This window comes from Eleginops maclovinus, chromosome 24, assembly GCF_036324505.1.
Source record: "Eleginops maclovinus isolate JMC-PN-2008 ecotype Puerto Natales chromosome 24, JC_Emac_rtc_rv5, whole genome shotgun sequence".
Taxonomy (NCBI): domain Eukaryota; kingdom Metazoa; phylum Chordata; class Actinopteri; order Perciformes; family Eleginopidae; genus Eleginops; species Eleginops maclovinus.
The window spans coordinates 4,270,472-4,296,966 of record NC_086372.1 but is presented as its reverse complement, the minus strand read 5'-3'; the positions used below and the strand labels follow the sequence as shown (position 1 = coordinate 4,296,966).

The 26,495-nt window shown below is 43.1% G+C and overlaps 1 protein-coding gene across 3 annotated transcripts in view; it reads right to left on the bottom strand.

Annotated features, from left to right (window-relative positions):
* The window catches only part of kcnh7 (potassium channel, voltage gated eag related subfamily H, member 7), a 46,452-nt gene extending 20,334 nt beyond the window's left edge, over positions 1–26,118 (bottom strand). Inside the window, exons 1-6 of one of the 3 annotated variants that reach the window (XM_063877765.1) lie at positions 25,934–26,042; positions 24,908–25,399; positions 23,936–24,166; positions 8,061–8,216; positions 3,438–3,905; positions 1,020–1,234 (exon numbers count right to left, since the gene is read on the bottom strand). In XM_063877765.1, the coding sequence (XP_063733835.1) occupies positions 1,020–1,234; positions 3,438–3,905; positions 8,061–8,216; positions 23,936–24,166; positions 24,908–24,983 (1,146 nt within the window). In that variant the 5' untranslated portion in view covers positions 24,984–25,399; positions 25,934–26,042. Of the gene's footprint in view, positions 1–1,019; positions 1,235–3,437; positions 3,906–8,060; positions 8,217–23,935; positions 24,167–24,907; positions 25,400–25,933; positions 26,053–26,084 lie in introns of those variants that run through there. The other 2 variants (XM_063877767.1, XM_063877766.1) reach the window with 2 other exon arrangements.
* Positions 26,119–26,495: the final 377 nt, after the last annotated feature.

Below are 26,495 nucleotides of genomic sequence, written 5' to 3'. Positions count from 1 at the left end.
TCCAGTGATAGACACCTCTGCCGTTTTATGTATCACACCCCTTGAGTTCAAATGAATCATGGGGGGTAGATAGGGGGAGGGCAGGGGCGTGGAAGCAATCTGCCGACTTCATCGTCCGCTCAATCTGCGCGAGTGATTTGTGATGATAGTAAATGATATTATGATGAGTGTTATTATTGAATTCCAATGTCTCTCCCCTCCAGTATGCACAGTCAACAGAGCATCGGAGGTATGAATTATGAATAGATGCGAAATATATACTGCTTGATTGTTTTCCAAACGGGGAATTACTCACAGATGGTTGGATAATGGATTTAATACAACATTAATAAAAATAGCCTCGGAGTCGTGAGGAAGGTTGCTTTTTTTAGAGACAAAAAGAGGATTCATATACTAATATTTCAAACGCATTACATTTAAATATACGTCGCTAACATAATGAATTACGAGTCCCTCCTAATTTTTAAATTGATTAGTTTAGACCACCAGACCAAAACCATTCCTCTTGATTATTGAGAGTCTAAATCAATTTAATGTCCTGTATGAATCAGCTGCTATACTGCACCCAAGCTAATTCTTAAAAAGCACTTGAACACACCTCATGTCAACATAAAAAAAACCAAGACAGCTTTGTGTTCTGTGACTTGGTGCCTGCACTAAAATGAAAGTGTAATAAAACTAGTTTTTGCGTTCAATAAACTGCAATTGGCAAGTTTATATACAGCAGCTTAGGAAAGATAAGCTGGTTGTGCACAATCCTGCATTAAAACGCATTTGGATGCACAAATTTAACTTGTGATTTCCAACAGCAACTTCTGTGGACATAAGGTTGAAAGAGATATATACACTTACACTCTCTTTACCATAATTCCTTGTGCATTTACAAGCACAACAAAGGAAATGGAAAATCCCCTAAAGCACACCCTCTAACACATCTTAGACTCAATTTAGCTTTCAATTAATTCAGAAACTCTCCACATGATGTTTTTTGAGGAAACCTTGCTTGGTGAGCATCTTACCTGCGTGACCTTGTCGGTGACATTGTGTGTGCGGTCAAAGACCTTCGGGGCGATGATGGTTTTCTCTGAGGACGGAGGGGAGGGGCACTTCTTCTCGTTGTTGGCCTCCGAGAAGTTGAGCGTGATGAGGGGGATCTTGTTGATGGTGCTGTACCTGTTGAGGTTGGAGTCGGAGGTGGAGCCCAGCAGGCTGGATTTGATCTGGCTGAGCGGCCCTGGAAGAGAAAGCGACAGAGGGAGCATGTCGTCATTAAAAGCTGCTTCATCTTTCACTACAGGTTGTGCTATTGTAGTCCTTCTGAATCGAGGACATCTAGATCTCGAGTGATTGTTGTGACATGGGGAGTGAGCATGGGGTGGCCCTTACGTTTGGAGTGAGTTCAACCACAACACAACACGAAGAATACAACAGATCCTGAAATATAAACCCTCAGATTGACCTGCCTAGGGTGAACAGGCCTTTCAAAGTTTCTCATTAAAAGATAATGAAGAACACTGTTGGTGAAAGAGAAGGATGAAAGACTTCACACAGTTAGTCGAACCATCAATCTGTCTCATGAGGTGCGTTGGAATCAAATGTTCTCACAGCGTAATAAAACCAACTTTCTAGTGAAATCACGTGACAGCACTACACACACTGACATGTGATCAAAAGTGAAACAGAGAGAGTTGCTGACTCAGTCGTTTGAGCCAGCAGAGGAAGGTTTTTGTTTTTTCACACAGTACAGTACAGTGATTGAGAGTCGAGGACAGAGGAACAGACAGCTGAGGATGAGAGATTGCATGCACAGCTTCAATACATGCCACAGTGAGGATATGTCATTGCAGTTATGAAAAATAACTTCAAAAAGGAAAAGCTGAAGCCATACCCCCAGCCATCCAGGAGCGAGACACTAGCAAACCAGGAGAGAGAAGAAATAGGGGGTAAAGGGGACAGCGGTGGGGAGGGTGGACTGCAGTAGTCATGGGTTTAAACATCACTTTAAATATCACATTAAGGTATTTATCAGGAACACTATGGCAGCCCTGTGCAATACTTATCAAGCAGTGCTGGAAAAAGTATTCGGATCCTTCAGTAAGAGTCAAAATACTCCAACTTTCAGTCCTGCGTTTAAAATCTCATTGTCAGTATGATGTACTTATTAGGGAACTTCTCATTTCCTCAAACATGAATGCATCAAGTCATAATATGTGGGATAATGTTGGGATGTGCATGCAGCATCAGCACTGCTACAGGTCCTGTGCTATCTGAATTATTAAAAGGGTGAGAATATAGAATCCCGATGGAAACACGGTCAGGTTTTCATTCACTAAGACATGGCAGCAGGAATCCAGAGGTTGCAGACAGTGGGAGGCATCGTCTCGTAAAGGCTCATTGATTTTTTTTCAATGAACGGAAGCAGGAGAGAGAGATGTAAATGTGTTGCTTCATGCAAGCGCGTGCAGAGGTTGCTGGTTTTTCTAAGTGAGAAAACTTCCCCTGGGCAACTGGCTTGGGATCAGCGGGTCGTGTGCACGGAGACTGAGACACTTAGTGCTCTGCCAGACTTTAAGACTCTTACAAAGTCATCCGTCTGAACTCAAATCGAGTGGGATACTCATGCAACAAGCAGGTTAAGTGCAGTTATCTTATAGACGTGCTCAACAGTTTACCTTTAATATTGCGACCATTGTCTGTGTTGGAGAAGAAAGAGAAAGGGGGGAGGTGTGAGAGGAATTTCTGGTGCTTCTACGATGACAAATGGGGGCTGGCATCGAACCCCCGCTTCTCTCCCCTTGAACAATTCATTACTCGTGAAGTGGACATATTACTGTGTCAGCCACTTGGAGCTATTTGAATGAGGGTTGCAGATAAGGGGAGTGGGGCGGGTAGACTGATTGGCCTGGAGGGACCGGCCAGTCTGGGTCCCCTTTTACCCTCGTCCAAATGAGGGCCAAAAGGCTAATGAGTGGTTCAGGCTGGAGGGAAGATCAATGGATCACAGTGTGCTTGGTGACTCACTGTAATGCTGATTAAGATACTGGTACGCCACATCTTCAATATCCTATTTTGGGACCGTGGGGAGTTTGGTACTGTAATTATATTGCAACCTTTCTGTACATTAGTCCCTTAATGTGAATACAACTTTAGGGCCAAATTGTACCTTTTTTAATACTCTTTTTTCTACAGATCCCCTTTACCGTCACATTTTAAAGTCAAACCACTTGACTAAACCACATTCTCAGTGTATGTGCACCAGGTATCAAGTTTCCATGTCACATTTGGAACTAGAGTGAGCATTTTGATCAGAGAACATGTTAAGCAGATGAATGTTCAAACTAACATCTATATACATATAACAATGACATTAAACAAATGGAGCAGTATTTGTTTCAAATTCAAATGTTAAGCATACATTCAGGGCAGAAGATTCCTACCTTCACTGGCGTGTCTGTCCCTGAACGCCATTTTGGAGTTGGACCCGAAGCCCTCCATGTCATGTACGGAAGACGCTCTGCGAATACTGCACATACTCTCCCTGGAAGCGGTTGGGATTGAAGGAGCGGCAACAAGCGTGTCCTCCTTGATCTGGTGTTGGGTCGGCGTTTTGGAGCAGTCGGGGTACGTCCGGTCCCAGGGGCCCTTGGGCGACGAGTGGTCCAAAGGCCCGGACACAGGAGTGGAGCAATGGCTGGGACCGATGAGGGCGCGGGTGTCGTTGGCGTAGGAGGGGCTGCAGCTCTCGCGGGTGGTGGGAAGCTGGTAGTCGCGCGTGGCCACCGAGCCGTCGCTGTGGCGAGGGGAGTCCACCATGACGGCGTCGGGGTCTTCCTGGGGCAGGGACTGCTTGTTGATGCCAAGGAGAGGTAAGCCCGGGAAACGGAAGCGAAAGAATCTCCCCTTCCCTGAACGTGAAAGGAGAGAATGGGATTTAAATTAATGTTGTTTAGGAATTTTATGTCATAGAATAAAAAGGTGAACATTTTGTGAGCTTGTGTTTCAACATACCTCATTTAAAAAATTGAAGACTCTATTGGTATTTTATACAAACACGTCTAGGGCAGGGGAACACTGTCTGATTTGACTGCTTTGATCATGTCTGGTTTAATGAGCCAGTGGGAACCACATAACCCAGTCCAACCGTGTGTGGTGTGTTTCCACCTTGTGTTTGTAGCAGAACTTGCCTACAGTCTGTAATATCCTTGCTGAGAGCTTGTACTTGCTCGCCAATAGCGCTGAGAAGCCTGCCAATGTAGCAATGTTAAAAAGACCCTGGCAGATCAAAACAAATGCCCCTTCTGCCTCAGGCACTAGTTTAATCTTCAATATCCTTCAATTATTCATGGAGGAGTAGATTCGGTGAATTATTATAATGTCAGTGCAGCGTTGAGAAGTCAGTCCTGTAAAGTATTATATGTGAGATTGATGGCTCCTGGGGAGATGAAGGAAAAGATGATTTTTAGGATGGCGGCAGGTAGTTCTAAGGGAGTGCTTACATTAAACCCCTTAAAGTTGAGGCTATGCTACCATTTAGTTTCATTTTACTATAATTGCAAACATTTCAAGGGGAAATTTTGCCCTCGCAGGATTTCACATATGGACTGCAAAGCGCGGCCTGCATGTTGTGAATCATTTAGTCGCCTGAACATATGCCATACATATCAGAGCGCTGGCTTCACTTTGAAAACAAGTGTTACTGCCATCATGTGCAGGGAAGACCCTTCATAAAAGCTTTCAAGAAACACACCTCTTACATTAGTGTCCTTTGTACAGCAAACTAGAGCACATTTCTTTTTACATACCTCATTGAGATGCAATATCTGCCGAGACTCGACCAGCCAAGGGTGTATTTAGAGACACAATAGGAGGTGAAATGGACTTTAAATTGAATTTTGGAGGCTCAGGTGGGGGCAACAGCATGCATCTCTATCTTCCTCACTGCTGCTTCCCAGTGAGAGAGATAAATAAAGTAATTTTATTCAGAATGCTTGGTGTTGTCTCGGGTCAGTGTAGTGTGTTTAGATGAAGCCTCTAGCCAGAAATGATCATTTGCAGATCAGACTTAGTTCTGAAACTACAACTGAAATCCAACTAAACAAGTGATTCATCTTGGTGAAGAGGAAATGAGTTCTCGTTTCTGCTCGTTCACAAAGTTGTGTTTCATCTGAGCCCGTGCTGTGAGGCAGATAGGACTGCTGATCAAAACTAGCATCTGATTCATCCGCCTGGAGATAAACCCAAATCAGCGTTTCCATTAATATTCCAAAAGACTCTGCACAATACAGCAAAACCCTGTTTAGCAAAGCTGTCTCAAACATTTTTCACTTGCATTCACACCACTTCAACACAGTTCTCCCAATTAATCTTGCATTTTACATTTCTGACAGTTTGATTTAAGCACTGAAAAAGACACCTAACCAGAATAATAAAAGGGAGCTCAAGAGCCTTTACATGCTTAACGCTTTGTATCTAATTACTGCGCCTGGAGGATAAACACATACGCCACAAGTCTTTTAATTAGCTCATAATTCACATTACACATTTATGCTGTGTGCTGAAAAATGTGCGTGTAGGTATATTTAATTGTAATATTTAAACAGGGCTGAACCTTGCAGGAATAGGCTGCCTTTTGAGAGCTGTTACTGGTGTGTGTGTGTGTGTGTGTGTGTGTGTGTGTGTGTGTGTGTGTGTGTGTGTGTGTGTGTGTGTGTGTGTGTGTGTGTGTGTGTGTTCCCTCTCACTGCCTCTCCAACACTCTCTTCCTTTCCCTGCTAAAACTCACCGTCGGCTTCACCCAGCCAATGGACGTACAGTGGCCCTTGTTGCTATGATACCAGATAGCAATATTTGCATTGAATATTAATTGGGCCCTTAGATCCCTGTGTTGGGCAGTGAAATGTCTTTCTGTAATGTGAGCATGATTCAGATGTCAGGGAGAATTAGGAGGAGAACAATAAAGCTTCCTCCTTTGGTAAAAGCGGGACAAAGACGGCTTTGTTTCCGTCTCCTGTTCTCCTGATTTGAGGAGAATAAAACACAGCAGTGCAGTTAATGTGCTTACACTGAAGTGTGTTCTTTTCCCTTAAGGAGTGTTTACCAGTACTCGTATTACTCAGCAGCTCCAGAGAGTACCATGGGTTATTACTCTGTGTACCCACACTCATTAGGGGCCCTATTATAGAATGAAATCAACATTTCCCTAGTTTTTAAACACTAGTCTAGACTTGTTGCCGATACATGAAACGTCCCCTGGGGTGGTTTGGACTTGAATCGATCAATTTCTGACCTGGCCCCTTTAGAATCTAATACATTTCTTCCCCGTGTTAAAGTGTTAGAACGTGGTTGAATAACCACAATGACCAGCCATTCAGGACACAGCTGACCTTAAAGTTGACCCATATCGGACGTCCATCCCGACCACTGAAGAAAATCAAAGGCTATGTCAAAGTTCAGCGTGCGAGTGTTCACACGGTAACAGGCCGAACGGACTGTAGGAGCCCAAATGAGATGAGCAAAGCAAATGAGCTTCAAATAAAGATCCTACATTTAGCTAAATTGGGCTTCTTGATAATGTTACATCTGTTTAATCAGGACACAATACTGCGATGTTTCTTTTAGAAGAACATATCTGTGTCTTCTGGTGAGCCGGCATTCCAATACGGTATCTCCTGAATGATTGGTCATTCTGGTTGTTGCCGCTAAGACAATAAAAAAGCGCTCTTTGAATGCAGTCGGTTTGACTGTTACTGTGGTCAGAACAGGATTGATTCCACTTGTCTGGGTGTATGTGTGTGTTATTAATGGATGTGTGGAAGAAGCCACGTAATGCGAGAAAAGGTGGTGGCACAATGAACGGATCAATGGTCGGGCAGCAGCGAATGTATGGCTGCTCCTCCCCCAGAGGGAGTCGTGATAATGCAACACATGGATCATCACCTCACACCACCAGAAGCAGCTGCTGCTACACAACTGCCCCATGAATAGTAACACCAGGGCTTCCAGTGAGCTGAATTAACATCTGTAGCAGTGTGTGATGTTCTCTTGAATTATGCAGTTATTCAGAATATGTGACCTCTGTCCAGCTGCTGGTAAAAAAATGCAAAGCTAGGTCTCTGGAGTTACGTTATGTGCGGGAGGGCTGTGATGAAATGAGGAATAGCAACGGCAGAGGTTACATGTAGGCAGCACTGAGGCTAGACCTTGTAAACATATCTAGACCTGATGAACAGATTTGCAGGGACGCCTACTTACATCTTTGGACGAATAGACTTTGACTCACAAAGGCGTGCTCCATCAGGGACTGCCCTTGTGCTTGGAGCAATTAGCCTTCATAGAAAAGTGAAAGAGGAAGGCCTTATCAGTGACACGTACACGCACACAAATTGAAAAGCTTATACGCATGGTTTCGCTGAGCCGGCACACGGAGACAACACTTGCTTGTATACTCCACACACACACCGCACACCCCATGAGGCAACGCAGCCTGTTAGGACCCTTATCCAATTACAGTCATCTAGAGGTGACCTCTGGTCCTCCACGCTGCTGCGCTTCATGTCACAGTGGAGACGCAGAGGAGAGCCAAGTATCAAGAAGATGTTGGAGAGCGTTATTACGGAGACAGCTCTGGGACGGGGGCTCTGCTAGTTCATCAGGCCATCCAGACACTCTGTAGCTATAATTGGCCAGGACCTTTGAGATGATGGCAGGCTAACAAATCGGTGTCTGCTAAACGTTGGCGTCAACATGCCCAAGGAGCTGTCCAGCAGGGAACTCCTGCAGGACGCTAATGCACAAATTGGACAAGATATGATATCCCTTGAGATAAAGGTAAAGGGTCATGTCAGAAAGAGGAACAAATTGATGTAGATGTGTGAAAAGGTCATGAGTGGCAGCTATATTACGATCATTCCTTTCCTTCCTCTATGTTTCAATCTGTGATGACTTACTTCTTCCTCTGCAGCACATGCATCACAAGAGATGTGCAACGGTTGATTTACAGCATTAGGGTATGTATGTTCCACCGTATGTGTTGTGAACAGTCCTTTATCCTCTTTACTCACGGTGGTCAGCTTTGGATGGCGGGGTGTGGTTGAGTTTCTCCAGAGAGTCGCTGCTGCCCTCCTCCAGGACGTAGTCAAAGTTCAGGATGAACATCATGACCACGCCTTCCTCGTTCTTCACGGGGATGATATGTGTGGCGCACAGGAAGTTAGAACCTAAGCAAGAGGAAATTAAAGGTTAGAAATCATATTAACTTTGTGTTTGATGAATTGATACATCGCTGAATTTATAACCCCCTCAGTCTTAAAAGACATACATTACTTTCTGTGCAAAACAAGATGTTAAAACCTGACTCAAAGTAACAAAACAGCTTTCCAGTTACAGTGCAGTTTGACCCTGGAGCTTTCCATTAACACACTGACATTCAAACACGCTGTGTGCGCGGAGAGGCCCGCCAGAGAAATACGGGTGAAAAGGTCAAGAGGTCCGACGAGAGGGAAGCCTCCGGAGCGGAATGATTTCATACATCCAGACATGCCCCGAGTGCGCCCTGCTGCCGGGTACAGTCAGAGAAAACATCCATTCACCTCGAGTTAACAATGACGCCTTTACCAAATACTTCAATCCTGTTTCACCATGGATGACTCCTAAAGTCATCCCTAAGAGGCGCACAGTATCCTTGACGCAAAACTCAGCAATCAGAAATGGCTCTCCTTGTCATCTCTCTCTGGATGTTAAATGGGGAATAAATGTAATTGCTCTCAGATTTGAAACCTCGATTTGCCTGTGGCTTCCCAACAGGAGGTACATTTTGTGTGACCCTGTTAATGCCTCATGTCTAAATGCTGCTCATTTATCAGCACAGCAGTAGAACCGGTGACTGTCTTCAAAATATGCACGAGAAAAATATGGTTAGTATTAAGTTTAAAGCGCTGGAGAAATTGGATGTAAAGAATCTATGAGCAGGGTTACTGGTGTATAAAATGAAATGCATATGAAGTTATAAATAATGAACAGACATCTCTGGAAGATGCTCTCCCTCACATTAGGCTCTAAGTCCTGCTGTCACCAGGACGCTATTTATAGCTCCCCCCAACAGGCATCCAGCCTACAGCATTTCTTTATTGGGGGGGGGGGCACACATTCAACTGCAGTCCCCACAAATATGAATGCCTGCCACACAAGGACAAAAATAATTGTGCAATACCGTTCTTCGGTCTTTGTATTGTCAAGCTCCTATCGGGCAGCAGTGCTACAAACCGACTGCCTCCCTAGAGGTGATTTATGTATCGGGGACCCCTGATTCTGCTGGGCTACGCAGTAACCTGCCCCTAATAGTACATCAGTGTCACCCTGAGTGGGAGGGGCCATTAGTTTCAGTCAGAGGGAGTAAGAGGGGGGTGCAGCATAACGCCCTCTCTGCCTTCAGTGATAATGAACAGCAGAGGCCCCTCCTCAAAGTGAAGGTGGCACTCTTTATAGGATTGATTTAAGGGACTCTATAGACGACCATGTTTTGTGAAGTTGGTGAGGACATTTCTTCATTAGCATGTCTTTCAGTACATTTGTGTTTTCATATATCTGCATCATTTCTTTTAAATGTCCTAATGGAAATGTTTTGGGCTTTGACCCGAACCAACAATGAAGTAAGCAATTCAAAAGTCCTCAAATGTATTTCAGCCCGTCATCTGCAGGGTTTATAAATATGAAGGTGACGGTTTTATCTCCTTGGCAACAAGAAGTACCAGCGACCATGACGAGCATCCTGTTATATACAAAAAAAACTCTGACAATTAATTTTGTTTGTAAATTATAATTAAAATCAGTCTGTTTCCATGGAAACAAGTGATTGCTACAGAGAGAGGCAACCTTTTGTGCCAAGTTGGATATTAGTTTCAATTGTCGGCAGCACAAAGAACTTTGAGATGCTTATGAAGAAATATGTTTATGGAAACAGAGTTAAGTTCATTTGGTCACATTTCAGAAAGTCTATCTTTCGTTTCATTGTATGCAGTTTCTGCACGAAGCAAAGTAGTGATTTCAGTAAAGACACGGATTAAACTTCATCTCAAATCTGAATGTCTCCCATGTGGCTGAATTGAATGGCTGCTCATGAACACACAGTAGACATGTGGGGACCACAACACACACACACACACACGTTATTTTCATACACACTATGGCTTAGTGTTACCTCGGCATGCCTCAGTAGGGGACGTAACCCCAGCTTTGTAAAGCAATCTGTGTGTGCATTTGTGTGTGTGTGCATGAGCTAAAAATAAGCCACTTGGAAACTATGGGCATTTATAATTCATAGGAGCTAAGTATTATGTTCTAAAAGGCATAATGGTTGTACTTGTTTAGGCAATATAATGATGAGAGGAGGCTGGGTGCTTATGTGTGTGAAGGATGGGCGGCTATTCCCATGAGAAACTGTATGGAAAAATACCTGAATTCAAATGTATTTATTGGTGATTTATATTGGCATCAATATGGGAAAAGTATGCACACATTCCATGTTTTCCATTACACTCAAAGTAAGTGTGTGATGAGGCACAAAATCAATCTGTTACGACTCTTTATTTTCCATTTCCCTCTCCCCGCAATAACTCAATATAACGGACTTCTTTTTACTCACTGCTATTAGTTCCACTGCTCTTTTCCCCTTCCCACTTTTATTAAAATCCACCCTCATTTGTTTTCTTCTTCTTTTGCTTTTTCCCCTCTCTATTCTTTGTTGTTCCTTCAGCCTCGGTTCTCTCCCCTCCCTCTTTGTGTTAGTCTCTGAGAAGTGAGATATGTGCCCAGGTTCTGTGCAGGAAGGCCTGCTGACGTGTTATAAGTGGACAGATCAAACAGATCCCGGTGCTGCTGCAGATGCAAATCTCTTCTTTTCTCTCGGCATATCCTGCCACGGCGGAGGGTCAAAGACAAAAACACGCACACACAAACAGAAATAACATTTACATTCACACACTGGCAAAGAGACAGACAACCGGGGTGACCCACAAGGACACACACACTAATGAGGTTCACAGATCTTAGTTCAGCACAGACACACACACACACACACACACACACAGCCTGCCGGCAGCATTAATTAGCCGAATGTTCTCTGTCCAACTAAATCTAATAAGCAGACGATAGAGCTGGTTTACACGGCGCAGCGTAATGAGAGGACGCACCTCTGAAAGACACTGAAACAGATTTAGTCAAGAGCATCTCTGACCTGAATATGGTAGGCAGACATAGTTAAGCTTCCTAATGTGATACCTCAGGTGCCATCTTACACTTGGAAAAATACGCCTCTGTCTTTCAAAAATAGCCTGACTCGGCATCGTCCTTCACAAATCTACAGTAGCTGGTCTGTAATCTGCAGAGGCTGGAGCAAAGTGCTGACTTGCAGTTTGTGACTAATCTGAACCTTTAGCAAGGGGAAAGTGAGCTGATAATAATCATCCACATAAACATCCAAAAATCCAGAGTCAGTCTTGCTGGGTATATATAACAGCCCGATCAGATTGCTGTTGCATTGTTGCACTCGCCCGGTGTGTCAAAGTCAAGCCACAAGCCTGAGGGGGAAATGTGGGTATTATTGATTTAACCGTTTTCCACTCGGCTTCATTTCCTCCCTGACGTGGAGCAGCCTACCTGGATTAACAGGGCTACCTGGGTAATCTGTTGCTACGCAGATGGCTCGGCAGGATGACAGCACAGTGTGGTACACACACCAAATATGCCAAATCACAGTCTGCCGAGGAGCTCTTTGAGTGTTTTCAGATCAAAGCTTGAGAGGCATCGCTTTTGAACACGGCACAATAAAACCTCAATGCCATTTTTTTTGGGGACTACATCTCTGTCCAATAAACTACTTGGATCAGAACTCAGTCATGGAATAAATACAAATATATCTGCAGCACACAGATGGACAAATGTCATGCTAAACTTGGTGGAGAACAATCACAATAAAGTTGAATCTTTACACACTTTTTGCTAATTTCACCTTGAGATTTGGACTGACGGCAGCATCACTGTTGGAGTTCAGTTGAGGACAGTGAGCAACTGTTCCCACAGAGCACTGCCATCATCACATAGAGGTCTTCAATACGCCCACGACACACACACATTCATTCGACTCGATCAAGGTTATGTCAGTTCAGCCTCGCTTTCATTTACGCCACTACCTTTATAGTTAGAAGGTGATGTATTTTTTATGGAGATGAGGTTTTACACACCACACTTGTTAGTTCAAGGTGAAAGTGATGCATGTGAAAGCAGCCTCTGAGTATACTGCTCATACATCAACTGTGAGAGGAGAGGGACTTCAGGGAAACATTTTAACATTTATGTAAAATTCAAAAAGTACCACCAGAAAACCACCAATTACTTTTAAATTATATAAAAGAAAGAACTGAATGAATGCCTTTTGTCTAACATGTTGTTATTAAAAAGAAAAGACATCAGTTATTGCTCCAACATAAAGATACATTAATACACTAATAGGGTTTGTTGAGTGTGACAGTTCACAGGTGGTGCAGTGAGAGCAGTTCTGGTTTCAAGATGCTGGAAAGTTCATTAGAATCTATTTCCACTATCAATAATTAAGACAATGCAGCGCCAGGTGTGCATGTTCTGGGTGGTAGCTAAGGTAAAGAGCAGCACATACACGTTGATCGGTTAGGAGGCGTTACATCAAGTCTCTCCTGTCCGTCTATCACACAAACACACACACAAACAGCAGTTTAACATCTGCTGACTGCTTGTGTGTGATGGGAATCTTGATAGCCCTCACTTGGAGAAACCGCTGCCAAGAGTATCGCAGTCAAACTCATTTTAAACTGCAGCCTGTGCTTTGTGTCCGGCCTTAAGAGACATAGTGTGAGTACGTGTAGGTGTGTGCCAGTGAGTGACACTGATACGAGCAGAGTCTCCAGCAGCAGGGAGCTGTTGGCTGGTGCTGCACTGCTTGAGGGGTCACGGTGACATCTCCCTCTCCCGCTCTCTGTCGGAAGCTCAGCGGGAAGCGTCTTCTCGGCTAATTGTCATTAGATCAACATATCAGGTCGCTCTCTGACCCATGTGTCAGGGTGGCTGAGTCGATCACTGCTGCCCTATCATGACCCCTTCTTTGACTTTACATGAGAAGGTGAGCTACATTTGTGAATGACCCCTCATACCACCAGCCAAATGAATTCTCCTAAATCTGACACACTATAGAGGGCTGCAGCGAGGTCTGTTTGTAGTATAATGCCAGAGCCTGGTCTATCTACATGATGGTGTTATAACATTTCAAACAGGAGTTGTCGGACTGATCTTGCTTTAAGGATAGGAACAAGAATCCCCCGTAGTTTACCTGCCACAGCTTTGGTTGCGGGGATAAAACAATTGAACTTAAGAATGACCAAAAGAGAGGAAGGCTTATTCTCCTGCCTTCCATTAGGAGGATGGGATTCCTTCCCCTTCTCTCCCCCGCCCCCGGGAACATTCAGTTGTACTAAGAGCCGTCTAACTCTCTAATCCAGGAGCTACTTTAACCTTGGGGTTCATCAGAGAGACTGTCGCACCACCCAAAGGTCACATGTCAAATCACTGCATCACAGGCGTGTACTGAAGATCACCTATGCACTCTCCCATGGCAAGGCAATATAATCTATTCAATGCTTAATAGATTACTCTACAGATCATTTACAACAAGATCATTAAGAAAGCCATACATATTGAATATCATCAATCGTTTGGCACTTTCCTTCTCAACTGTGGACTCATAAAAGGGTGTTGCATTGATCTAATGAATAATGGAAAGTCTGTCATGGGTCAAAAATCCATTCAATCCCATGTGCTATTGTGAGATTACCTTATGTTAAATGATGAGACCTGTGGGTGTGATACTGCAGCCTTTTGAGGAGGCAGCCAATACCGCCTAGACAAAATCAATATGGAGAGTACATGATGAGAAAAATCTGGGCTCTAACTCTTCGCTCATTGTGGCCGGATGTTGTCGGTGCATAATGGATTCAAAGAGGCGGATCACTTTGCTATGAGGGTCTATTATTTAGGGAGACAGTCCTTTTAATAGAATATTTACAAACCTCAAGGTCACTGTATTGTGTTCCAGCATCGGTGTGTTAGACACCTCACAATATCTGAGTTTAAGTTGCACGGTAAACGATCAGATGACAAAGGTGCACTCAGGCAAGGACAGCAAGGTTTTGATTTCACCCTGAGATAATAAATTCATCTAAAATAAAGTGGATCCAAATAATGCTGCAGAATGAATCCTTAAATGGAATTACAATATCCAAAATCGCAGTCAGACCAACACTTGGTAAAGGCAAAATATGTAAAAAGTGCACATGCTAAATAGTACTTGTTCTGAATCTACAATCGCTCCTTTTTGGCCTTCGTGCGCCACTGAGGTTCTCTGGTCTCTTTATACTTCCATGACTCACACCTTGACAATTTAGTTAGACTAAGTCTAGGCAAACTAAGGCTTAGTTGGTGCTATACCTGTCACAATAAGGAGCACATTACGAATGATTGAATCACCTTTGGTGTTATGGATTTGGTTCTTCATTGCTTCACTTTCTGTCTTGCAGGCTTTGGATTCAGTACATAATGCTGCTATTCTTTCCATGTTTGCTATTTCACGGGTCATGGTGTTTTTTTAATAGCATGATGTAAGGTTGAAATCCCACTAGTGCTGTAAAATAAAACTTATTTTGTACTTGTGGTTGAGTTGATAGAGTGGGGAGATAAGTTAAGGTCACGAGGCGAGTCCTAAGCAATGCATGGACTACAACAAAGCCTCGCCGAGCAGCATTAAGAATAATCCGTCTGAAGCTGTGGGCACCACGCCGTGTCGCTGAGAAAGGTTATCTGGGAGATCATGGAGGGTGATGGAAGGCTCTGCACACTCTGTCAAAAAGCAAGCTGTGAACGCTGCCAGAAATACACCGTTCATCATTATGAATGTGGGAGAAAACTGACAAGTTGCAAACACAGCACCGTGATATTATTGGATGTGTGAAAATAATGCCTACTTGTGTGTTTTTATACAGTACGCTAAACATATTGCCAGTAACGCGCTTGTTTCATCGTTGGTTCTGATGAAATATTGCTGTATTGATTAAATGTGTGATTGTCTAATCAGTGTAAGAGACTTATCTGTGTTTGCTCGGTGTATATGGGCAATAATCTATGATGTGTTGATCGTAAGGATTACATTGTGACGTTACTGAGGACGTCCAGTTAGGCTGAACAATTAAGTCTGTCACAATAATCCCTTCTGCAATACCCACTCAAAATAATACATCAACACACCATTCTGAATGCCTTCGGGCCTCATGCCGGTAAGACTCCTACTTTGCAATGTTTGCAGGATAGAGCTTGAGAGAGTAAACATACACCTGTGAATAATCCGACGCCTTAAACATGCCTTTTCCCCCTCAATCAAAAGGACCAAATAACGCAACGCTTTTCTGAGAATAAACTGACTGCACACAGGCTGACCAGAGGACATGTCATATCTACAGGAAAAACCAATAACAACATCACAGTAAGTGCTCTTGTAGATACTGAAGCAAATTTGATTAAACAACAGTGTAAAAGCATGACAGACGCCACTTCCTGTCATGCTTGTCTTAACACAGCACTGAGATACCAAATTACTTTTGTCAAAACCTCAGCTATCTCTGTCTGCGCACAGCAAAAACAAACACTGTGAGTCTTGTGTGGAGGAGACTCATATGACAAAATACAAAGCCTCAGTGGTCCAAGGCCTTAGAAATGTGCGGTTGTCAGGTTTTGTTGAGTGTAAGCAGAGCTGTGAAGAAACAGGCCGGTGGCCGTGGGCTGTCCCCTCGGAGGGGGCTTGCTGATTCACTTTCCATCAAAGTGACTCTGCAGATTGCTGATCCCTGCATGGCATTTAGATTTCATGGTAGTAGGCTGATTCAAAGGGTCAAACACTGACAGCCTGGGCATGAAAACACTGTAAGCACATCAACATGTTAATGACCAAGCATCAGGTCTGCCTCTATGCCTAAGAGGAGGATTGGAGGCACTTAGACCTATTCCAGACCATATTGAAACAGCAGGAATTATCAGAGTTTCAATTAAATGACTTCCATTGGTTTCAAAGCTCTTAATGGTCTTGATCCTGGCTATTTTTTGGATTAAGAACCCTCTAGAACCCACAGGTCTTTTAATCATACAGAAAGTTCAAACAAAGACCCACGGTTGGTATCTTTTTATTATTACTACGATTGTACATCCCAGAAGCCCTGAGGGCAGGAGAAACAGCGTTCATACTTTTGTGAGCCAACAATTTTTCACTTCACAAGCAACATATGCGTACGTGTTTGTTTGTTGTGATGCGAGAGTAACATGTGCCGCTTCGCAACAATATTTGCATTCCAAAAATCTATGTAAAATTGACCAAATGTCAAACATGAATGAAAACAAACAGGTCAGCACGTGATCTGATGAATGAATGAGCCTGATTAGGTGGAGAGAAATGAATGGACGTTCATTCACAGACGCTTAAATGTAATCTGTGAATGAGAGGAAGCAGGGATCATGGGATGGAATCATAAATATAAAAAAGGGGGAGGAGGGATCAACATTTTTACCCATAAGCCTTTTTACTGCACTTGCTTAAAGCGTACCTTCCCGTTAAATACATCTGTATAATCTGGACAAGTAATCCTCATTCATCTCTCTGGATGGATGAATGGTGTCTCGGTACAGCTGTGCAGGGTGGGTGAGGGTGAGTCCCCGAGAGTAAAAGAAGGCAGGGGGGAGGGGGACCTGCAAAGTGAAGTGTGTGAGGCTGGGCAGGAGGGGGGAGGGGGCTGTCAGACTGTTTACTATCTGTTTGTGGTAATAGCATCACATATTGGCAGTGTGTGGGCTTAATCCAAAGACCACACATCACAATGACCCGTGTGTGTTCAGTGGCACCGCGCCTGCCAACCGTGGCTGTGAAAAAGATTACAAGCTGAGGTTAAACTGCTAAACGCCATTGATATTGGCAGCCACGAAATATTGCATATCAGACAGATACATGGCCGATAAACATCAGTGTGACAACTTGCAATATATTCTTTTACCTTTGCAACAAAGGGGGGTTTAAAGGGACTAAACATGGGAATACAATCTCAGTTTGAGTCTGAAGAGCAATACAAGTTGTCAAAATCAAGAGCTTCATTTTCTTCAGATTTTAAATTCAGGTTTAATTGTATTCGACATAAACATATCGATTAATACTTCTTTACATATGCGGATAACCTGTGAGACACTGATGTCGTATCTGTGACTCTAACCTAACCAGAAAGAGGAAGGCCACTAAAGAAATGGGTTATTGATCCCAACAACTTGAGGGGCGAGGTTTCATGAATATCAATGCCTATGTATCGAGTTTATTTCTGAGGCAATTCTGATTAAGGGCAATGCATGCGTTTCTTCTTAATTTGTACATAAAAGCAACCCTAAAATGCCTTATTATTTGCAGTAAATCCTTGCCCATGTTCAACTTCTAATCTGGAATAATGATGAATGAAAACACCTTTTAGCAGCAGAAATTGACAGCCGATAAATCAATAAGTAAACATGCATGTAGACTAGGGAATGCCATTAGTGTAAATAAAGAGCATGAACATAGACTGGCTTCCTCACAGCAGTGTCCTGGCTGTATGGATTATCATTCCACCACAGTGATCCAGACTATAATATCTCTACAGCTAGCCTATAGTCGAGACTGCAAATAGGCTTTAGTTTTCTACTAAATTGTTGTGCCAATGATAATATAGACGTAGCATCAAGTTATATTCCCTTGCATTAGCGCTACTACATTCTACTTTTTGACTGCAGGATAACTCTGACAATAGCTGAGATATATTATGGCTCTTTGAATTGTTGCCAAGACAACCCTATACTACAATGCACATAGGGATGGCCAAGTGAAAGTGTGACCGACAAGAGAAAATAGATCCAAAAGGGATAATAAATGTGTATGAGGTTCAAACATGACTGTAAAAGCACAGCAGGGGCACGTCTCTACCCCACATCCCTCCACTTTGAGTGCTTTAAAGCACTCAGTTTCATATCAGCAAACACCAAGCAGAGTTACAACAAATCTTCTTGTAAAATCTGTAGCTCTTGTTGCTGGCAGCGAAGAACGTCATTATAAATGAGCTCCACTTTGAGGCACGAGTATAGAGAAAATCGAAGCCTTTGCTACAACACAAATCTGTCACTTCAGATTGAGAGAGAGAGTGTGTGTGTGTGTGTGTGTGTGTGTGTGTGTGTGTGTGTGTGTGTGTGTGTGTGTGTGTGTGTGTGTGTGGGGGGGGGGGGGAGACTAGCTCATTAAACTCCTTTCTCTCTCAGGCACAAATGATGAGACCTAAGTCACACACCATTTGCCAAACAACTCCCCTTATTTAAATTATCCTTTATTGGGATCAATCTCCGAAGCCCTTAAGTGGTAACCCCCCTCCCCAGCAGAGAGACAGAGGGAATCAGAACTATGGCCATGCATAATTAAAGCTGCTGGACTGGAGTCAAGAGGGTGTTCCTGCCATGGAAGAAGCCACCTGATATTCAGCTGCGCCGCATTCCTGTCGCTCTCTGACACCTTCATTTATTCCATCTCACCGCGCACTTCATCCCTCGCTGTCACACACAACTTCACACGTAGTTTAGGGCACACCCCCTCCAATTGATGTGCCTCATTTTGTCTTTGTGTTGCCACCTCTCTTTCTCTTCCCTCACAGACACAAGCTTCCCACTTAAGAGACTGCAGGGGGAGCAAAATAAAAGCCTATCTTGTTTGAATCTACAATCATTGCTTTTACAGAGGACGCTTTCTATTCCACCGTCACACCATCAAGCGGCTGCACGCAAATGACCCGAGTCATATCATCTTCACTTATCGTGCTTCCTCTGAAGCTCCAGGGCCTCATTGACTGGTTCCTTGTTATTCTTGCGAGCAGTTCACACCACTGGGTTAAGTTGCATCTGCAGCATCGCTACAAGACTCTGAAAAGTCCTTCGTAAAAAACAGACTACCATCAAGTGTTTGTAACTGTTTCATCTAGTATCTAAATGTGTTACACTTGCTTTGCTCCAGGGTGGGGATAGTTTCTCCTTGGAGTTATTTTAAACAAGTAAAGAAGAAGCACAATCTGTTGAAGAAGTTCTAATATCAGCGAGCGTCACTGAAGCACAACTAACTTGGATCTATTTATAGCGTGACATTTTCAGTTTCATTTGCTATTTGCAAGTGAAAGCTTTTACCATGTACTGGGTTTATGGATTTTCTTGATAGACCAAGGCCCCTGAGAGGCTCTTTAGTCAGAAAAGCAAGACACTGATTATTCTATTTATATTTACTGATCAACTGTTGCTCGGTAAATATGAGCTGCTTTATCTTTACTCATGAAGGTTTAATGCTTTATCTTGGTCGTTTATTTGCAGGGCTAAAAGGCATTTATTAATAAGTTATTTAATGTAATGAAGGAAACAGCTGGTCTTTAAATAAAAAGCTCTACAGTTATTGCTTTACCATTTGTTTTAGATAAGAGGACATCATGTAGTTTTACAAATTCCAATTTCCCACTAATTTACTGCGTAATTACCCCGTGAAGCATTAGCATTTAAATAGACCATGTGGCTATCTTTAACAAGAGTCTGTCAGAGGAAAAAGAAACCAAAATCTAACGTCTTGGCAACCTTCCAACGTTCACTGTACGGCCATTTAATGGAGGGACTATGGTTAATGAAATTATTATGCAATACCTCTTTACTTTGTATCTGCAGTTTGAACAAAGGATCGCTTGCTATGACAGACCCTCAGGATTTTGTAATGACATCTCTGGTTCTAACCTGCTTTGTTTTCCTATTCTCAAGTTGACTTTGTTTCACAGCTGCGTTATTCTATTTGAAAAGACAGTGACGGGACGAATCCAGAGAGAAACTTGCAGTGATTTCTCCTTGATTCAAATTGACAGTTTTATAGGAATCATCTTAAATCTCCTCACCAGCATGGCACCCTGTGGTTAGCACAGTTGACAGAAATCCGTGTTGACGACAGAGTTTCTGCTATGCATGTGTTTATAATTGTGCAGCTGTGATCATCTGTAAACACAGGGAGCCCATAAAACATACTGTGCACACACTGCAGCATCCTCACAGAAACACGGGTTTGTTTTTTTGCCATTGGATACAAGTGCAATGACTTACACGCATAAATGATGGGATGATGACAGCAAAGCGCAAATCAAAATAGCACCAGTGAGTCACACTCTGTCTTTTCAGGTGCTGATAGAGTACAGAAGAGGCAGTGCTCAGAAAGTGTAGCCTACCAAGGTAAACAAAAATACAATTGTTAAAAATTTAGCTCGTTCTCAACACCTAAATGTCAAACACAGGCATTTGGAATAAACTTTTGACTACTTTTTGACCCTACTTTCTCTATAGAGGTCATGGAGATATGAGCAATGGGAGGCAAAAGGACCAGTGGACCTGCGAAGGCACAAATCACAAAGCATTAACAATGTGCCAGAGATTGTGCTGACGAGGAGAATCTCCTTCACGGGCTGTAAAGGACAGCGGGCGATGCGTTTATAATGCAGACCCCGGGTCACGGGATTAAAAAGAAGAAGATTGCCTCACAGAAACCCCAACGGTCCACCACAAGGAGAGCAATCAGCTTGCCGCAATGACATTTCCCCTGGAATTCCAATACAGGAGAGAATAGAGATAGGCAATGAAAGCAGTGTGTGCAGTGGATCGAGGGGGAGGGTGGGGGTAGTTACGTCTAAGATAAAAAATACATCTTAAACGGCTGCAATCTGAAGTCTTCATGTAGTCCGTTCCAATCAGAACATTCCCAAAAGCCAGCAAACTTTTTACTATCTTCACCTCACTTGTACTTCCACAACTGCCAACCACATTTCTTTGTCGCTACAAAAAGTCTCAAAATCCTTCCCTGTTTCTCAAACTTGGTCTTTTTAGTCGCACATCATGTGAATTAATTCCTACTCTGATCATCAGGGTTATAAGTTGTTATTGAGAACATGTTTTTTTTTTATAAAAAGGAGAATATAGGAGGAGCGGAATAGGATGTATGACCTTCCCTAGAGAAGCTCTGGGGTCAGGTGAGAGGAAACCCGGAGGTAATTAGAGGCTCAGTATACAGAATGCTAATGAGGCCTTCTCCACCCGATGCAGGTTCCGACTGTCAGAAGTCCTCCAGCTCTTTTTATCCAAGTCTCCTGCGGGTCAGCCAGGGGAGGCAGGGAGTTCGGCCCTCATTGATTTCTCCTCTCCAATACACCGGTTTTGAAGATCAATGCAACATGAAGGTATTTGTGTCCTCATTAATGCTGTTTGCTCAGCAGATCGATGCAGCTTGGCTTGGCTGACAATAAGTCTGCCTAGAGGAGCATCAGACCTGTAATGGTCAGATTTAACGTACTTAAATCCGAGTATAAAGTATAACAGTGTTACATTATGAGTCAGTGCCCAAGTATCAAAAGTGAAGGTACACTATTTATGCTGAAGGCGGATGTTTGGTCTTCAAAAGATCTTTGTTTGGTTAATTAGTTCAACAAATATTCCCAGAAGCTTTATACATCACATCTGCTTGTGGCAATGCAACACAGCTCATTAATGAGAGCTAAATAATGCACTCTATGGGGTTATTTTTAAAATGTGTTACGAGAAATGTGTAGTAATCGCCTGTTTTATCACAAAGAAGGAAGTTATAAATATAGTAAAGGACAGAAAATACATTAAGAATGTTCCACTATCATCAGAAAAGTATTGGCAGAACATTTCTGCAGCCAGCAGTCCTTTTGAAAGTGTAAAGCTAAACAAATATGTACAACATAAAACTTGGCAGCTAGGAAAATATTCTTTCCCTGTGTGTCATTCTGAAAACATAAAATAAGACATGCTACACCAAGGCCATGATTGCAAATCGACTCCAACCACTCAAGGAAAAATCTCATTCCTCCACTCTGCCTTTAAGCAGTATCATCTCACTCTTTCTACCTTTGAAGCCACACATGTATCCCAGGATACTTCCACTTGTCACTACTCGTGTAAACCGCCTTATTCTACGTCACCTCTCTCTCTCACTCTCCTCTCTCTGGGGTTTCCTATACCTGCCTGAGATGAATTACACACACACACACACACACACACACACACACACACACACACACACACACAGGTCAATCCTCAAACAGCACAGCCTCATCCATCACTGATACAGAGCTCCTTTCTTACATCCAATGTCAAAAGAAATCCCCCCCCCCCCCGACTGTATCTGGTCTCATGTTCATGACAACACTCCTCCGTAGGAAAGCAGAGATACAGTTTACCCTTTCTACAGATCGGGAGACTAAGGTTTCCCCTACTGCACTCATGGATGCTATATCGCTGTTAGTGATGGCAGACACCAAACATTTTGAAAGAACAGATATCTGTCGATGAGGCTAAACATCTGTAGAACCATTACTTCGATCTTAAACCTTGGAGGGCATTTCTAATTGTGATTATTTTAAGTGATAGCAGCAACAGCCAAACATTTACCTCCTACCTCCAACGAACAATTAATCCTATGCCGTAGTAAAACTTAACCTTTGAGCGCTATGGAAGGAGGCTTAATCATCTGAACACACATGTCATTGTGGGAGGTCAATACATGAACTGCTTCTGAACTACCACAGTTGATAAGAGTGGTTCAAAATGTCACTCTGGAGCTCGCCTTTAACTCATCGAGATGATACCAGCTGTCCTATCAAGTCATGATCTGCATGCAGTATTCATAAGCAGCATATGCACGCAAGTAGATGATCTCAACTATGGCTATTCAGTCAGAGAAAGGGGTCATGCCTGTGAGTTCCAACAGGATGTTAAAATATTAATGATGAAATGCCAAGTATGCAGCTTAATGAATGCAGCAATGACATCTGTGTTCACTACTCTACCGCCACCATACTATTTTCTTTAGATGTATTGAGAGCAGAACGCACACGCCTAACTCTCCTCACATTACTCTCTGGGGAAGTGAGCTACATCTTTCCCATGGTGCCCTCTCCAGCGCAGGCTAATGATCATCTCCCAGCCACCGTGCGCTGCTTTGCATCACTTCAAAACTGGACTTTACAGCAAAGAAAACCTTCACAGCTGCTCTCTCCCCCCTCAGGGTTTACATGCAAATGGGTGCACTCAGTGATTTGCTGCTGCAAAATGTTCTACATGGAGCAGAGTCAGAAATAAAAATGACCAGCAGTGCACCCAGAGACGGTCACACATTCAACTGCGTACCTTGCATTAACACTGCAGGTGGAGTATCAACAAAATGTGTGGAAAATAAACCAAAACGGGATTATTTTTGGAAAGGGACAGAGCTAGGTTCAGCCAGCATGCATTTTACGGAGGTGGAAAGTAACTAAGTACATTAATTTACTCAAGTACTTAAGTAAAAGGAGGTACACTTCTTGAGTATTTCCATCTCAAGCTACTTCTATTCCATTCTAATCTGAAAGCACCAATTGTAGTTTTTACTCAACTACATTTATTTGAAGGTTCATATTATTTATAAAAAGTCTAAAATGCATGTTACATTAACGTTAGCTCGTCCATTAACCGGATTCAAAATTAAAATGTTGACATTACTAATTATAATCCTATTGTATAATATCCTAACGACTGCAAATCTGCATCGCGAGTACTTTTGGGTACTAAGTATATTTCGATACTCACACTGATCCTAAAGTAAGAGTAATTTCTCCACTGTAGTACTGCTTCTTTTTCCTTTACTAAAAGACGTGAGTATCTCTATCACCTATGAGTCCACTGCAGCCTTATGTCATGTGCTTTACATATCACCTGACCCCCCCCCCAGAGTCAGGGTACTCACCATCCTTGCGGTGGTAGGTGATCTCTACCTTACGCTCCTCCGATCCCAGCAGCGCCTGGGCCACCTGAGCCTGCGAGTGCCGGGTGGTGAACTGTCCGTGCAGGAAGTCACAAGTGCACGGCTTCTGCATGACGTCCGCCCTGGAGAAGCCGGTCATCTCGCAGAAGCCGTCATTACAGTAGATGACAGCACAGTTCTGCACCCGGGCATTGGCTATGATGAATTTCTTATCTGGAAAAGGAGAGATGAAATAGGGAGAATGATCATTAGTTCAAGGGGAGAATAAGAGACACAAGACCAATTTAGTGATCCACTGCTAAATAAACCTATTCATGTACCTTAAAAACAGGAATGAAAGACTTGTGGTTATCCCTTCATTGTATTGAATATTCTTTAATAACTGTAAAAAATTATTTGCAGAGTGGATTTCTTTATACTTGTTTATCAGGTGATCGGTAAAGCTTGATTACTGCACTTTATTAGATTGGGCTAGCCTTTTATTTGACATTTAAATAGAAATAACTTGGCATGTTTTTCAGTTTTAAAACCAGATTTGTGATGGTTTATTCAATAGGCCTCCAGGATAACACAGCACTGCACATAATCTAAGACAAATAAAACAGAACCTGGGGATTTATTATGGGCAATTCAGGTATTTGGGGGGGGGGGGGGGGGGGGGATTAAATGCTTGACCCTTATTTTTCATATGCACCTTTTTAAACTACACTTTTCACTGGAGCAGGAGAGGTGCTCAGACAGAGTAGCAGGATAATTAACTTAAAATGACATTTCATGCAGCTCTGAAATATAAAATCATTAAAACAGGGAATAAGTTTAGTGTGTTCCATCTGCATCGCAGTCTTATTGTTATAAAGCAGGCCTATTAGGCGATTTCCTAACAACCAAATGATTGAGGATGCAGACACAAAGGCAGGCATCACACCACACTGGAAACCATGGAGAGCTACTCACTTTGTCCTTCGAATTTCCGAATTATTACTCCTAAAAACGTGTTTTGTGGCGCAACATGACCCCTCCTGACAGGCATGGTTCCCCCTCCAAAAAATAAGATGATGTAAAAATCTTCCAAGCAGGTCCCCAAAAACGCCTTCCGTCAAGTTCTAGCGGCTGACAACCGAAGCCAGAGGGGCTCCCCGTTTTCTTTGTCACCAGTCAGTCATCCTCGCAAGAATATCGCCCCCTCTCTCTTTCTGTTCAAGACCCCCCGTGTTTCCCTTATTTCAACTCCGATGCGTGCCCGGTTGAGCGCATCGCAGAGGCTTCCCTGCGCTCCTCGCCGATGTGAAGCTGGAAAGAAAGGAGTCGGTAAACCGCAGTTTCACCAACATCTCACCGTTCGCTCCTCGAAAGCACTGTGCGCGTTGTGCGTCTGTGTGTGTTGTTACGGAGGGAGGTCTCTGAAGCCAATGGCTGAGGCTGACACACCGGAGAGCAACACCGACACTGCGAAGGGGAGAAAAACCACATGGATGCGTAGACAAAGCAGCACACGGATAGTAGAGGCAGGGCTAGCTGAGTAACGCATTACAGTAACGCGTTACATCCTTGGAGCGTACTACTCGCTGTTGAGTTTCATACGCAGCCTTATTGGCAGAATAAACACACTTAATACTTCGTTACAAGTGAAAGTCCTGAGTTCAAATGTCCCTAAAGTAAGAGTATAGAAATATTGCCAGTTTAATGTACCACAATTAAGTTATTCAAACAAACCCCACATTGTGTGCACATTAACGCATCAACAGTGAAATGGACCATTCTGCTTATTGGGTACTTTTACCTTTGGTACTTAAGGTATACTCTTGTACCTTTACTAAAGTACATTTGTGAACGCAGGACTTTTACACTGTACTGTCACGTCCCACAACGAGTGAAATTGAGAAGGCTTTAATATCTTAGAAGAAGCCCCCAGGACGCTACTGTAGCATTAGCTTAGTGAGTGCTAGCTAAGTTACCTGCTAAAGCTCACGTTTTCCTTACTTGTATGACGCAAAGAAGCAGCGTGAACAAAAAGCCTAAAAACACGACGATGAGTATCGCAGTAGTACTTTAGACACTCATTATTGTTTACCTAAGACCTTGAGTGTTTTCATCACAAGCTGAAACATTGATTGATTCACTTCTGGAGCACCTGTGACTTTTCTCAGACTCGCGTGCTGCGAGGGGTGACGTCAGGGCAGAGGTGTGTCGTCTCGTGCCAGCCTGGATGTATATTAAGAGGGTTGAAGTCATGTCTGAGTCCTCCTCTTACACACAGTTTGCTTTTCTGTCTTAAAGTAAAGTCAGGCGCTGGCCATGGTGCTGCCGAGGGTTCTGACTTTGCCTCCTACTTGCGGTGTCAGTACGGCAGACACTTTATGCATTTGATAGTAAAATGAGCATACATACAGGGGTCTGGCTGGAATCAAATAAGCAAAGCTGCAAAACTGCTCTACAAGCAGCATTTTATTGTGATAGCTGGTCAATGTTGAGCTTATTTTATCATTGATATCCTTTTGGAAAGTGTATCCAATTCAAATGTTATGCATCATATTTCATTTGT